We start from the raw sequence: 16,105 nt of genomic DNA, 5'->3' as shown, positions 1-16,105 counted from the left end.
TGTTTCCTTGGCTTTTCCTGGCTTCTTTACAGGGAGTGTTTCTGGGCTGGGTTTGCACGACTGCCGGATTGGAGTCCTAACACCAATTCACTGCTGGGCAAGTGAACCCTGCTGTAATTTCTCCTATGAATTACAAACTAATTCTGACTTTTTGTAAAAAAAAAATCAGCCTACTTCTTTATCAAGACATTTTTAGACTGCCCAAGTGCACTTATGACAATGTTCAAAGCTAATAAACATTCCAAAAGGAGAGGCTACATTTTGATTACCTCTGGCGACAGTTTGTTCCTCTGTTTTAGACCAGATGAAGGCATTTCAGGTGCTGCATTGTCAAAGCAGCCATTAGCCCAGAATCAGCCTTTTACAATGAAGCCTGTATAAGATGTCTCATCCTCTGTCACCTTCTGCTCCACATACCATTTTCAGCCAGGCCTGTACAACTCCAGTTACCCTGATGCACCTGACAGTGGGCAGATTTTGCTTTTTATTTGTAAAACAGATTAAGAGAAATTTCACTGTATGAAACCACCTTAACTAGCAGGCAGAGTTAATAAATAGTCAGCATTTTAACACGATTACTGCAATGGAGGTATGAAAAATGATCCAGGTCCTTCGTTCTATGTTAAGTTCCTCCACTTACAACATGAAATTTCCTCTGAATAGAGCACTTGCACCGATTTGAACTCTGTGGTGCCACACCTGCCACTCAAGAAAGTTTCGGCTTCTCTGCAGGTTTTGGCTCGTGCCTAGCTTCAGGAGCTGAAGCGATTCAGCGGGAGCAAGCACCTGGCTGGCACAGCGACACAGCTCCCTTCAGCACAGCGGGTGAAGCTGGCTCTCAAAAGCAGCCCCTCGAGGTCAGAGCAGCAAAAGCACAGGTTAAGCAAGGTTCTTACCTCTGAATCAGACACAGGTAAAGGGTCTCCACACACACAGTGACTGAGAATGGAGCTCACTAGTGTCATTTTCTGTTTCTGTTTTCCAAAGTCTTGTCCGTAAGAGCCACAAGCGCGAACAAACTCCCTGCGTAACCAGTCAGGCAAAGTTCATCCCATGATCCTGTACTTTTAGACTGAGGGAAGGACACGTCACATGTCATCTCCTAATCTGCTTTTTACACCCTTATCTTGAGCAATAACATTTGCAAAGAGAGGACTGTTCTCCTGTAGCACTCCACCTACAGTAGCCTATCCAAATGACAGTGACATTTGTCTCTGTTGTGCAATAAACAATCCTGAAGGACGTGTATTTTTAGGCTTAGACCCCTAACTGCACTGAAGAATACTAATAAAACAGAAAACATAATCCTCCCCTAGCAAAAAAAATCAGAGGAAACGAGACTGATAACCTCACGTTGCTCTAAGTGACCTCATCAAGCAAGAGGGACCTGATCAAGAGACGCTGACTACCAGTAATAAAATACCCTGCGTGTAACTCATAGGCTCCTGTACTTAGTCACTGAAGCAAGTTCCACTTGTCACCGGCTTTATACTGATGTACCTCAAGTGACCTTCTCTTTTTTCAAAGAGAAATCGGGTTTATGTTTTACAATCTACAGACATGGGTATAGATATGCCTGGCACTTCATGCAGGACAAAAATCAAAATGTCATGCACTGACTCCAGAATTGTAAGTGCTGGTCAAAAATTTCAACCAATTTCAAGACTCCCAAGAGGTAAAGGTTTAACTAAAGATGAGCCCACACTGAGTTTTCTGAAATTCACACCTGCTAATCTAGCTACAGCATAGGATTACCAATGTGAGCAATCAAGATCATTCATCTTGTCTTTTAGGCTGCATCCTCATTCATATGAGACTGCAAACACAAACAGCTCTACATATTTATACCAATGCAGATGAATAAATTTCACCCAGACACCCAAACATCTACAACAGTATTAGTTAAATTGCTGTATTTCAACCTTTTTTCTTTTTCCTGAGTCATGCAAGTATGACACAGGACCTACAGGGCCATCCTGAAGCATTTGACAGCTACTTTTAGGTATCGAGGTTCAGCTCCAGGTGCCAGTTCTGGGTTGCTGTGCTCCCCAGCTCCTTACAGCACCCCCCAGGATGCCATCCCGGTGGTTGCAATGGCAGCTTCCCAGGCACCTGCACCACGGGCCCTGAGCCCAGCTGGGCTGAACCTCTCCTTTTCCTGTCCCAGACTGATTTCCCAGTCCAGGTATCGCAGCTTCAAGGGCTCAGATCTGCTCCTGCTCACCTCGATCTGGCATCGGTACAACTCTGCTGCACTCAGGGGAGCACTGCTGCTGTTGGCATTCCTTGTTACTCATTAATACCAATGTAAGCAAGATCAGCATCAGGTGGTCAGGCACTAAAATCTTAACTTAGCCTTGGTAGCCAGACGAGAGCCAGGTTTTGCAATTATTACTTGGTGTGTATTTTATAAATTTGGCACCAAAAACTACCTCCAGAGGGAGTGTTGCTCAAGGAGAGAAGGATAACTTTCCATATCAGAACAAGATCTGATCTATACAGTACTGACAGTGATGCTCATGTGTAAGCAACTTATATGGATGCAACTTATATCACTGTAATGGCAAAAATTTGCCAGTACCTGAAATTGCATGTAGGGACTTTGACTGGCACAATTATATCAATCATGAGTAACGTCCCATACCCAACAGACACACCCGACTGCAGAAAAAGCCCAAACTATAAAACCGACCCAACACGCGCCTGCTGCTGGTACACTTGTTGCACTGGCAACAGACAAACAATCCCATGTGAGCTTTTGATGATGTAGTTATGCCAATAAACTCCCCAACGAGAATAAAATCCCAGCTCTGTAAACACATTGGTGCCTGGGTAACACAATGGAGGCTCCTTGCCCACCCAGCTGCATTCCTACCATTACATAGTTGGATTTTTTATTCGTATTTTTATGTCCTACCAACACAATTAACTCTTCCTAACTTACACATACAGAAAAGTATAAGGGGACGCTTAAATCTCTAGAAATTTGTTTCTCATCTGTCTTCTCCACCTCAATTCCCGCTTCCTTCTGCCTTTTTTTCTTCCTTAACTCCGAAAGAAGTTGCATTGCTTCTTGTTCTGGTATCTCTTTATTTTCCCACATAGGTACTCTATTTTTGAGCTGTCTGGCTGAAGTGCAGCCTCCCTAACTCCAGCAGCCCTTTTCTAGTCCAGAGAACAGACCAGATCAAATTCTAGTAATGTCTGAGAAGTTTCAGCACACTTGATCACTCCGTATTTTTCAGGAAACACTTGTGATAGATAATCAGTCCTGTTCTTCTGTAAATGGCAAGGCTTAAAAACAGGTACTGGAGTATTTATAGGGAAAAATCACAGACGTGCTATTTCGTGTAGATATCTCTGTGTATTAATCACAACTACACGCTTCCGTGTGCATTTAGGAGTCCATATATAAAATGTATAAACTTACGTTAACAATGACAGCTATATGCTGGTATTATAATCAGTGACTATTAAAGAGCTGCTATTTCTGTATAACACAGGAACTGCCACTGTATAACACAGGAACTGCCAAATGCTCCTAACTCGGCAGAGTTATATTAGAACGGATTTTTCAGTTCATACAAGCTAGCAAAAATGTAAAGGACCAAGTGCTCATGACCTAGTGGTCATAAATAATTTTATCACCTTCACTTAACTGAGTAAAAGTCCAGGCAGAGTGTCTCCACCCAGGTACATGATAAAAGGTAACCTTTGCACTTTTTCTTGTTGCTAAATAGCAGCTGGGGAACGCTAGTTGAAGTTCATTTATCATCACTACTAACTGAGGTTAAAAGGTTGTTTTATGCTTCATGGACATGATCAATATGGGCTCTGAAGTGGGGCTCTTGAATCCTTGTACCTCCAGGCAGATGTTGAAGGAGCAAAGTCCCTCCCACTGTAAGCAAAGAGCAGGTCCAAGACCACCTGATGGAACTGAACAGGTACAAATCTATGGGGCCCGATGCCGTGCATCCCAGGGTCCTGAGGGAACTGGCTGATGGAGGTGCCAAGCCTCTCTCCATTATAGTTGAAAACTCTTGGCAGCCAGGTGAAGTCCCTGGTGACTGGAAGAAGGGAAACAGCACTCCCCATTTCAAAAAGGGAAGAAAGGAGGACCCAGAGAACTACAGACCGGTGAGCCTCACCTCTGTGCCTCAAAAGGTCACAGAACAGATCCTCCTGGAAGCAAAGTCAAGGCACATGCAGATCAAGGAGGTGATCGGACACAGCCAGCATGGCTTCACCAAGGGCAAATCGTGCCTGACCAATCTGGTGGCCTTCTACAATGGAGTGATTGCATCAGTCAACAAGGGAAGACCAACCAATGTCATCTACCTGGACTTCTGCAAGGCCTTTGACACTGTCCCACACGGCATCCTGATCTCCAGATTAGAGAGAGATGGATTTGAAGGGTGGACCATTCAGTGGATAAGGAATTGGCTGGACAGCAGCACCCACAGAGTGGTGGTCAATGGCTCTATGTCCAGGTGGAGGCCAGTGCTGAGTGGTGTCCCTCGGGGATCTGTCCTGGGACCAGTGTTGTTTAATATCTTTATCAATGACATAGTGGGTTCAAGCACACCCTCAGCGAGCTGCAGATGACACCAAGCTGAGTGGTGCAGTCGATACACCAGAAGGAAGGGATGCCATCCAGAGGGACCTGGACAAGCCTGAGAGGTGGGCCGACATGAACATAATGAGGTTCAGCAAGTCCAAGTGCAAGGTGCTGCACCTGGATCGGGGCAATCCCAGACAGGAGCACAGACTGGGAGAAGAACTCACTGAGAGCAGCCCTGCAGAGAAGGACTTGGGGGTTCTGGTGGATGTAAGGCTCGACACGAGCCAGCAGTGCGTGCCTGCAGCCCAGAAGGCCAACTGCGTCCTGGGCTGCACCAACAGAGGGGTGGGCAGCGGGTGGAGGGAGGGGATTGTGCCCCTCTGCTCTGCCCTTGTGAGGCCCCACCTGGAGTGCTGCGTCCAGGGCTGGGGGCCCCAGCACGAGAAAGATGTGGGGCTGTTAGAGCGGGTCCAGAGGAGGGCCATGAAAATGATCAGAGGGCTGGAGCACCTCTTCTACAAAGAAAGGCTGAGAGAACTGGGGATGTTCAGCCTGGAGAAGAGAAGGGTCCGGGGAGACCTTATTGTGGCCTTTCAGTACTTAAAGGGAGCTTATAAAAAAGATGGAGGCAACATTTTTTTCTTCATTGGCAGATAGTGATAGGACAATGGGGAATGGTTTTAAACTAAAAGAGGGGAGATTTAGATGTTAGCCCAGAGAAGCTGTGGATGCGCCATCCCTGGAGGTGTTCAAGGCCAGGCTGGATGGGGCTTTGGGCAACCTGATCTGGTGGGAGGTGTCCCTGCCCATGGCAGGGGGTTGGAACCGGGTGGTCTGTAAGGTCCCTTCCAACCCAAACCATTCTATGATCTATGCAGATAAGCCATATAGACACAACCCCAAACAAAACTTGGCCATATATTTCTACAGCATTCTTAATGCTGGTTTACTTCATTTAACCTGAGCCTTGAAAGCATGCTTATCATAATCAAAAAGCCTAATGCTTTCCCTGTGAGCAATGTGCTTTACAAAGATTAGTGAGTTCACCTTCGTAACATTCACATTTCACAGATAAGGCGCAGACACAAAGCACTTCAGCAATTCAAATCACACAGGAAGCACACAGCTGAGCTGGAAATGACCAGAGGATCTCATGACTGTTCTTCGGCCTGAAGGATTTCCTTCGTCCTCTCCTCTATCATTTTACTCATTTCCAAAACCAAACGCAGCTGGCAGATTTCTGACTGGCAGAGGGCAGTTCGCAGAGACGTGCATTTGCTTTGCTGAATAATCTCATCAGACGTATAAAATGCAAGGGTGCTAAAAACAGAAAACAGTTTTCCGGTGTCTTGATCTGTGGGGATGATGCTTTAGCAGTATTTCACCTTTACTTCAGTATCTTAAATTAAAAGCAAGCATGTAGCATATAGTAAAGTAGCATTGATATCTTTTGAGTCTTTTCAGAGGATGTGTAGGTATTAACAGCCCCTAAATAATCCCTATGTAATTTCTAAATCAAGACTCGGGACACCCCAGAGCATGTAGGAGGACTGAAAATACTCATTTTCCTCTGATTTGGTAAAACAAACAACTTTTTCCAGGCTGCCTGTTGTCTCTGTAACATCCGCTGGCAAACCTCAAAAGCCAGCTGATTTGAAAGTTGAGCTTTCTGCAAACAAAGCGGAACATAAAAAGCTGTCGGCCTTGTACCCGTCTCTCCAGGAGGAGGTCCCCTGGCTCCCCTTCTCCCCACCCTTCCCGGGCAAAGCCCCATTGTCCTTGTCCCAGCCCAAGCCCAAGCCGCCGGCAGGTCCCAGGAGCGGACCCAGCCTGCAGCCTGCAGCGGGTGGAGCTGCCTTGGGCGACTCTCCGTCTGCAAACGATTACTTGCTCAAGCGTGGCACGAGGGCGAGGCCGCTGCGGTTGAGCTGGGGCTCGGAGGAGCCGAGCCTGCTGTGCTCCACCTCAGCCCCCTGCGGGGGGGTTCAGCTGCACCCCCAGCAGCCCCCGGATGCCAGCAGGGGGAAGCGCAGGTGGCTCGGAGGAAACCCCGCGGCTGCCTTCCTTTAGTTTGGGCATCACAGCCTCATGGCATCACAGGATGGCTGAGGTTGGAAGGAACCCCTGGAGGCCCCTGTTCCCACCCCTGCCCAAGCAGGGACACCCAGAGCAGGCTGCCCAGGACCACGTCCAGGCGGCTTTTGGAGATCCCCAAGGAGGAGACCCCACAGCCTCTCTGGGCAGCCTGTGCCAGGGCTCCGTCACCCGCCCAGCACAGAAGTGCTGCCTGGTGCTCAGAGGGAGCCTCCTGGAGCGGGGACGGATGTGCAGCACCGACAGGTCAGCACCTTGCCCTGTGCACACACCAAGTTACACGGCCCAGGGTGCCACTCCACGGCCAGCGGTATTATCTCTCCTGACCAGGGTGAGCCACCTGGCTGTGCCTAACCTGACCCAGAACTCCGATTCCTGTCCCCACTGCCTTTTTCTCCCTCTGCCTACCAACAGGCACAGTGACAAATGACTGCGGGCTGCACTGAATGGCAGACAGCTTTGCTGCAACACGTTGGAAGAGCTGCTGCTGTGACAGGAAGGAGGGCGTCCTTTGAGGGCTCTGTGCTCTAGCATTTCAGCGATCAGCTCTGCAGTTTGGGTTTGTAGCAAGGCACGGTGGTTTCTGCTTTAGCTCTGCACAAGCGCTCTTGGAAGTCATTCTCTGAGCAACGCGCAGAGGTATCCTGTCCTGTTTGGGGCAGCTCAGAGAGTTCAGAGCAAATCCAGCATCACTTGGTCCCATTGAAATCTGCAGATGAGATGCTGCTGAGCACCTCTGACGGTGCTCTGCTGCTGTCCCCTGGCCACAGTGCCACCAGCAGTGACACCGGAGTGCTGGGACCTGCTGGGAGCAGTAAGCCCAGTTTACGTTCCCACCCTTACTTACTTAATCCTTCCCAGTTTAGCAGATTTTCAGTTACACAGATTAAGCTGATTAAGCCACATTCCAAATCGCATGTGGATGACCTGGAGATGATTAAATCCAATGCCAACAGCTCAGGGAGCTGGGAGCAGCTGACCCAGCCCTGCGGTGCTGGGCACTTGCAATTCGTAGTAGTTCTTCCATGAGTTTTACCCCCAAATTAAGCCGTGTGCGCTCAATATTCAGAGCCCAGAGACCCGTAAGGAAAAGACGAGAGCAGCGGCTCCAGCCTTGCTGTGTGCTATTGCAGGTCAGCACCGCCAGGTGCCCCTGCACAGGGCTGAGCTCTGGGGATCGCACGGCGTGGACGAGGCAGGACCTCCGATTGCTGCATGGCACAGACGTAAATGAGTCAACAGATCGATCCCAGAGCATTTAAAGCACAATCTGCAAATAAACTGGGACTCAGCGCTCAGTACAGAATTACCTCTTTGCTATAACCTATAATAATCTTCACTATAATCACTTAAGAGTCATGCAGATAACGTGTGTATTTAAGTAATAAAAGGTCTCGTGCACCATGAAGCCAGATGCCAGCAAGGCACCTTACACAGCAGGTGCTCAAAGAGCTTGGGAAACACTAGGTGACATCAAATAAATCCTTGTTGTTTTTTTTTTTTGTCCCAAACTGTGTTGTTTATGCAGCCTTAGTGGCTGCCATGTGCCAGTCCAAAGCAAAGGCTTTAAGGTTTTGCTATTTACAGTGACATGGGGATCTTCTTCAGGAAAGTAAAGTCCAAATGTGAAATGGTACTTAATGCAGGGTAGTTTCTGCATTTGGGCATGCATGGAGATGGACCAAGTTCCACAGACTTCATTTGCAGACTGTAATTGTCTGGACAAGTGGGTAAGGGAATAAAATAGCTTCGCTTCCAGCTACTGCAGTCAGTCCTTAGAGGAGAACATGTTTGAGCCTGGCTCTTTAGTACCTTGCAAGCTTTGTAGTGAAATATGTCTCCGAGCTAAAGAGATTTTAGTGGCTATGCTGGAATACATACTGGCTTTTACATGAAATTCACATGAAAAAGAAGATGCATGAAACGTGGAGAGTATGTAGATTTGTCCGTCAAAACAGTGTACTTAAGGTTCAGACAAAGTCTTAAAAGTTTTGGATTTGCATTGCTCAGCATTACTTCTCAAAGTGTTGCTGAGAACAAACCAAGCACTAAAGGGTCACAGAAACAATTCTCTGGGTGGGTACAGTTCTATAATGCGGGGATGTAAGGTTAAATTAAAAAATGAATTGTAGTCAAAAGTTCAAACCCCAGTGACCTCACTGTGTGAGTATGTGGCATTCACTGAAGAGCCTGCAGGCTGAATAAATTCCAATTAAAAAATACCTGGCGTCTTTGGTACCAAGCTACCTCCATGCATGCTAGCGAGGAGGAGAAAAAGCGCAATGACACCCTCCAAAGAAATGGCAGGGAAAAACCACACCACTCTCCCTGTTTTGTACTCATGCTGAGTGCCACGGCTGTAGGGTTGTGTATGGGATGAGGAGCAGGTCTGGAGAGAAGAGAGGGCAGTGCTTACACCCTCTGCACACTAAGACTGAGGTAACCCCTGTCCTGCACAGCTCCTGCTTCCGATCTGTAGCTACCACCTCCAAAAATGTAGCTGTAGAACAGAGGTTTGGGTGCAGCTGCACCATTTGGGTGGACACGGCTGTTTTGCCATGCAGCAAAACACAGACCACTCCACGCAGTGCCCGTGACAGAGGGAGGAGGTTTGGTCCCCTCACCACTGCTGTGGTGAGCACAGGATCTGTCCCCAGCCATCACTGTCATCTCCATCATCTCCTGAAGGGCTCCATCCTACAGCAGATGTGCATCCCATACACTAATGCAGAGCTGCTCCCAGAGCACGCAGCGTATTTTAGACAACTGAAACACGCTCACAAATAACCTAAAATATAAGATAAAGTTTAAATTGCAGGCTAGATAATAACAGAATGTGGTGTTAAAACTAAAACTGCAGTAACTTTTATCCACCCAAAGCACACATTCATTTTAAAACTTCTGAAAGGCAGCACTGGTTTGTGGGGAACCAAGGGGAGGGACGAGCTGAATTTCTTTTGTGTCATGAGCCCAGATCACCACTAGATGGTAGATGAGGAGCACTGATTTTCCTTCCCCTTTCGTTCCTGAGAAACACCGCTGACACATAAACCACCAGGGCTTCTCACCTCTTTGGCAGTGAAAGCATCTCCTTGCCTACACCCTTATGGGAGAGCTTTGAAAGACGGGTGGGTGGCTGTGGCAACCCTGGGACTCTGCGGTGGGGAATGATCCCAGAGCCCCAGTGTTTGTAGGTACTGGGCTAATTTTCCAACCTTACCATAGCTGCAGACAATAAACAAACTTGCTCTTCTCCAGTAGAATGGCAACGCTGATGAGAATGGGAATAACTATCATCTCCAGTCGGTTTGTAAAAACCACGCCAGGCTTTTAAAGTTATATGGCTTCACAGACATTGTAAGACTACCTAGCCTGGGAGGCTGAAGCGTGTACAACTGCAACAATTACCTTTGTTTCTCTGAGACCTAAGGCATACGACACGTTTATTCAAACTGAGGTAGCTTAAAAGGTTAATTCTGTAACTGGTTTTCATGCAGACCCAGAGGGACCCTTGCCCTGATGCATTTTTCCCAACGAAAGGCAAACCTCTGTGAGCTGCCTCACCCCAGGCAGCCCAAAGCCATGCTGCTGCACATGGCAGGGGCTGAGCTGAGCCATTTCCAGGATGTGTGTGACTGCCCTTCACCGACACTGCCAAACCACTGCCACTGCTCCGGTGGCGGTGCTCACACTGCCCCTCCTCCACGGGGCTTCAGGTTTACAACTGCATTTATCTCAGGGGTGCAGCGGCGCAGCTGCCCTTCTGCTGGGGGTAGGTACAATGACATGCTGGTGGCTTCCCCAACACTTCAGCAACAACACGCTCTGCTGTCCGAAATCTGCGGGCGAATATCCAAATAGCTTGCACTCGGCATGGCCACCAATGCACAGTGACAACATCAGCAAGGCCCGAATGTTTAAACCCCTGCACTGCACCTTTCACAACATACCTCTCTACAAATATCACCCCGTTCTGCAAGGCTTCCACGGGAAAAGCGTTTAACACTGAATCAACGCTGCTTCCAAGTGCACCGACTCCTTGGAGACCTTTTGGCTGGGAAGAAATACAGCCAGACCCTGCTCAGGCTAGTAAAATCTGACAAGCCCACATGACAAGCTGGTATAACTGCAGGGTGTAATAAACTGCCCTTGAAAAAACATACATGAACAGCTTGGCTGCCAAAACTTTCTTCGATACTAATGTACAAAGGAAAAATAATTTGATGTTAGCTTCCAAAGAGAATACATTAAAGGAAATAATTACTGTCAGCATATTTTAGCAATAACAAGCTGCAATAGTCATTAGCATTCAGGTTATTTTGCATTGTTCGCGTTGTTTTGCATTAATAAAGACAAAAACCTGATGGGTAAATATATAACTTCTAAACGATTTTGCTTTCATTCTTACCTCTTCCTTTTTTTCTTCTGCACCAGGGGCTAAATTGAGGCTCAGCTGAGAGTGGCTGCTTATGCCACTGTCCTCATTTCCATCATCGTAGTACACGGTTTGCACGGCGTCCTGGAAGCAGACAGGATTCCTGCCCAGCTTCAGCCCGGCAACCTCGCCCCTCTCCTCGCTTTCCATTGAGCTCAGCGACAGCGTGCTGTGACGGTCTGGGCACTGGAAATCCATATTGCACTTGACCTTCTCCACACTGGGGCTCTGAGGTTTTGGAGCAGTTGGCCTGACAGGAACGTGAGGATTTTCAGCTTCCCATGTAAACTGCTGGGCAGCTTTCGGTTCATCCGAGTCCGTATCAAACACTTCATTGGGAAATGGCCCGATGTCACTCAGAGTCGGCGACAAGCTATCAGATTCTGGGAAACCTGAAGATGTCCTGAGGTTTTTGTCTTCAGCACCAGCTACATTCATTTCAGCCTCTTTATCCTGTGCAGCTGCGGGGCTCTGCAGGCAAGGTGTTCCTGGTGAGGAAGAGTCTGGACTAGATATCGAGGAGGTGCATCTCTTTCTGTCATGATCAGTGCTACTGGAAACCCTGCGGGAGTAGTCATCGTGCAGTCTGCTGTTCGACCTCGTTCTCTGGGACTGCTCGCTGGGAGAAGGAGCTGTGCTTTTAGAGCCATCCTTCTTCCACGCGACATCTGCAACGTTGCTGACAAGCTTCAAAACTCGGTCAAAATCCTTTGCTCTGATGGGGCTCTTCCACCGCTTGGATCTCCTCTCGGGGTTCCCGCTGGTTTTGTCCGAGTCAGCAGAAGTAGCACTCGCAGTCCTTGCTGGCATTTGTTTTTCATTTGCAGCCTTGAGGTCGGTAAGGTTTGAGGTGGACTTCCGTTTGAACGAGCTTTTCTTCAGAAAGTTTAAATTATCCGAACTTTTGCTTCTTCGATAAACGATCCTGTTGTTTTCAGAGTCTTTCACTAAAATCTCACAGATCTTTGGCTCCGCGAGGACGGGAGACGTTGGCCTCGTGCCGTTGTGATGGCTCTGGGCTTTCTCTGCGTCCAGCAAGTTTATGCGGCCGGCACCGTAAGCCCGCCTGATGCTGCGTGAGCGGTGAGTGTTCCTCAGGAAAGACTCATCACTCTCCTCCGCGTCAGAGCAGTCAGAAGCCAAACCATCAACCGTGCTCTGCAAATCCTGTAAAGGTCCCGAATAGGAGTACCGGTTAGTCTGAACTCTCACCACTGCCCCATTTGAAATGTTCTTGCCTACACTGTTCTCGTTCAGGATATCTGAGCATTCCCTTGCTTGAATCCCTTGGAGAACAGACGATTTCAGCTTCTTGAAAGACCCCATTTTCCTGATGGAAGACAGAGCATTCCACGTGGAAGAGTTGCCCATCAAAATCAGAGACCGAGGCCTGTCGGAGCTGGAATTCGCCCGTTTCCGAGGGGTGGAGAAAAAGCGCATGATTTTGGAAGGGCTGAGTTTCTCGTCTTGTATTTCCTCTTCAAGACCGGTGCCGGTGCTGTACCCCCCATTACGACTGACAGAGGTTGTCAGGTTTGGGGGCTCCTTATTATCCATCACTATACAGGTGACGGTGGTGCCGCCATTCCGAAATGTGGTCATGCCCTCGATGCTGTACGCATGGAGGCGGAGGCTGGGGCAGCTCAAAGCCACGCTGCTGTCTCCAGCAGCTGCCCTCGCTGCCTCTCCTTCATCTGCTGCACCTTGGCTCCTCTTGCTTCCACGTTCGCCGGGCGAGGTGAGCTCCTCAGGCTGCACTGCCTGCACCAAGAAAGCAAAGGCGCCCGTTAAGAGAAATCCCTGTACAAAGTCCCCCACAAAAGGAAGTTTGAACCCCATTGTAAGACTTAAAGGCATACATGAGCTCGGGGAGCTCCTCTCAGCTGAACAAAGGTGCGTTACAGCAGCGAGGAGACGTTAATAACTCCCTCAAAGTACAACTGCATTTGTTAGCAATTTAAGTGACCAGAATAATTTCAACATGTGCTTGTTTTCCTAAAGCTTAATAAGCTAGTGAATTCACAATTATTACCACACCCACCTTAAAACTCTAAATGCAATCCCCACATACACGAAGAGAGAGAAAACCCCAACAACTGCAATCCAGCCTCCCTCCTCGGTGCTAAACACCGAGGCCCAAGGCAGACGAGAAGTTTTCATCCAAAAACCATCCCCAAACAGAGAGGACCCGCGGAGATATTATCCTCCACTTGCTGCTGTGGTGTCCCCTGACCCGATCCATCCTGGTCCCCCCCAGCAGGTAAACCCAAGAGCTGTACCAGGAGCACGACGCTGCTCCCCCTTAGCCAAACAAGATCCCCGAGCGTGATGAAAACTTGGATTTGGAAGTGACTCCCAGTCCCCCTGCCCTGCCTGAGGGCATCTCCAGGGGGTGCAGCCTGACCTGGGCTTCTGAGGAGCTGCGGGGCGAGCCGTGGAGGTGAAGGCAAGGCCGGGGGGTCGCGGGGGACCCCCACAGCCCCCCAAGGCGTCCTGCCCCGGGGTAAGGGGAGGGAACAGCGCCGGAGGGAGCGCTGCAGCCCCGGCCTCGCCTTTGTCTCCGCCGGCCCCAAGTGGCCGCGGGGGCTCGGAGGGCAGCGAGGAGGAGGAGGAGGAGGAGGCCCCTGGAAACGGGGAGGGGGGCGAGGAGGACGGGGGGGGGGGCAGCGGCTGAGCTCCCCCCCCCCGGGTCCCCGCAGCCCATCCCCCTCGCCAAGGCACAGAAAGCGGCGGCTCCGGGCTGCCTGAAAGGCGCCGTGGGGTTTTTGCATCACCATAAGAATAAGGCGAGCGGCCGGGGCAAAGGCGAGGCAAGCCCTGAAAAGAGGCGAGTTTGGGAGGCGTCCCTCCCGAGCAGGACTTCACCAGGAGTTGTTCGGGCCGCTGGGGGATAAAGGGATTTCCTCGCGTTGCAGCCCCGCATCTCCCCCATCCCCTCTCCTCAGCCCCTTCATTCAAAGCGGCCCCGCGGGAGCCCGGCGCGGACAAAGGCACCGAAACCTCGGCCGGCCCTCGCCTGCCTGCACCCCTCGGGTGCACGGGGAAAAAAAAATAAATTAAAAATAAAAATAAATAAATCGGAAGAAGCAGAAGAAGCCGCTGCTCCCGGCGAAGTTCGCAGGGGAAGCGGCTTTCTGCACCTGAGCAGGCAGAAGGGGGAGGGAAGCGGAGGGGACGGAGTGAAATGAAAGGAGGAGAAATAGGAGTAAGACTGAAATAAGAAAAGAATAAGAATGAAAGGAGAAAATAGTAAGAATGAAAGGAGAAAATAACAAGAATGAAAGGAGAAAATAATAAGAATGAAAGGAGAACATAATAAGAATGAAAGGAGAACATAATAAGAATGAAAGGAGAAGGAATAATAATAATAATGGAATGAGAAGGAATAATAATAAAAAAATGAGAGGAAATAATAATAATTAAATGATAACAATTAAATGATAATAATTACATAATGATAATTAAGTGATGTAACAAATAATTAAATAATAATAAATAATTAAGTAATAGCATAAATAATTAAACACTATATTTTTTTTTTTTGAAAAAAAAGCTCCCAGCACGCAGCTTTGCACCGACTTCCCCGCGCTGTCCCGGGAGGAGGAGGGTGAAGGGGGGGGAGGGGGGGGGGGCACACTCCCGGTCCGAGCTCGGTGCCCTTACCTGGGGGGACCCGGGGACCCCCGGTGCCGCCGCCCGTCCCCGCCGCCTCCCGCATCGCTATGGCAGCGGCCGCCGCGGCGGGGCGGGGAGCGGCGCTCCCGGGCAGCGCCGGCCGGGGGCGGCGGCGGCGGCGGCGGCGGCATGGCTGGGCGGGGAGGGGCGGCCCCGGGAGCACCCCCCCCCCCCCCGCCCCGGCCCCGAGAGGGGGCTGGCTTCGAGGTCCCAGCCGTGGGAGGGCCCCAGCAGCGACCCCGGGGTGCAAGGGCCCGCCTCCCGTCGGTAGCGCGTGGAAAATGTGTTTGGGGTATGAAGCTTAGAGATACGGGCGCTGGGGAAAAGGGCTTGGCAGCCTGCGAGCTGTCTTAGATAGCTGCGCTTGGTGCCCAGGCTCTTTCTGTCCCAGGACAGTTTTGCCGGCCACTGGTCCCCAAACATAACAGCAAGATCCCTTAATGCACGGTGAGCAGTGCCCATATGCTACACAAAGAAATTGTGAGACTGTCTTACAGCCCCGTGTCACAGCTAACAAAGACACATAACGACTGGTACCCCTTGCTCCAACAGTTTAATGTCTAAGAATATTCCTGCACGTGGACTGGACTTCTAGATACAACTAAAGCACTTTTAATACAACTCAGTTAAGAGGCACAATGACAACGGGGCGGGACAGACACCCTGAAGAAGTCAGGAAGGCCTTCAGCCCTCTGCCTGTCCTCCGAGCCTGGTGTGCTGTGACTCCGCACGCTGTAATTACCTCGCCGGAGCACGGCATAGCCAGCCTCTGAAAGGCAAGAGGTAGTTAGTGGATGAGGCAAACAAATGGGCTTAAGGGATGTAGGTCAAATGAGGTAGCAAATAACTCTGGCATTGACCACAGGATTCTCGGGAAGCCAGCAGCACCAGGCACGGCCTGCCACCCACCCAGGCCTGGCTGGGCTCAGCTTCATGGTAGGCCTCTGAAAGAAGCGTGGTTTGAAGAATGACTCAAACGAGTGGGTGAAGTGGTAGCTTTATAGTGCTGGACGTGGACAAATGGAGATGAAGAGTGGAAGCACTGACGGGACAACCTGGGGAAGTTCTCAAGTCCGTGTGAGCAAGAAGTATCTGCCTCAGGTCTTGGGAAAAGGAAGTGAAGGGGCTGAAATGGCCAAGGGACCATGGGGACGTCTATGAGATGTTACCTGTAAAACTTCTTCCAACAATATGGCAAACTTGTCCCAAAGCGTCCCTAGTATCTCTAAGGGGTTGTGCTGATCCCTTAAAAAACACCTAGCAGAGCTACTCAAACTTAATTTTCAATGAATTTGTGTACCTATGTTCCTGTACCATCCTTTTGAATATCCTTTTCAATC

General features: G+C 49.6%; 1 protein-coding gene across 11 annotated transcripts in view; it reads right to left on the bottom strand.

Moving 5' to 3' along the window:
• SPATA13 (spermatogenesis associated 13) overlaps positions 1–16,105 on the bottom strand; it is a 159,041-nt gene that overhangs the window by 34,534 nt on the left and 108,402 nt on the right. For 3 of the 11 annotated variants that reach the window (XM_083839663.1, XM_083839662.1, XM_083839666.1), the window contains exon 2: positions 11,064–12,851. In XM_083839663.1, the coding sequence (XP_083695789.1) occupies positions 11,064–12,851 (1,788 nt within the window). Of the gene's footprint in view, positions 1–896; positions 3,254–11,063; positions 12,852–13,131; positions 13,323–13,369; positions 14,643–14,753; positions 14,910–16,105 lie in introns of those variants that run through there. The other 8 variants (XR_014585466.1, XM_083839665.1, XM_083839661.1 and 5 more) reach the window with 8 other exon arrangements.

Source organism: Anser anser (genome assembly GCF_964211835.1).
Source record: "Anser anser genome assembly, chromosome: 1".
Taxonomy (NCBI): Eukaryota; Metazoa; Chordata; class Aves; order Anseriformes; family Anatidae; genus Anser; species Anser anser.
The sequence above is the reverse complement of the archived record's forward strand: the minus strand, read 5'-3'. Positions and strand labels throughout refer to the sequence as shown.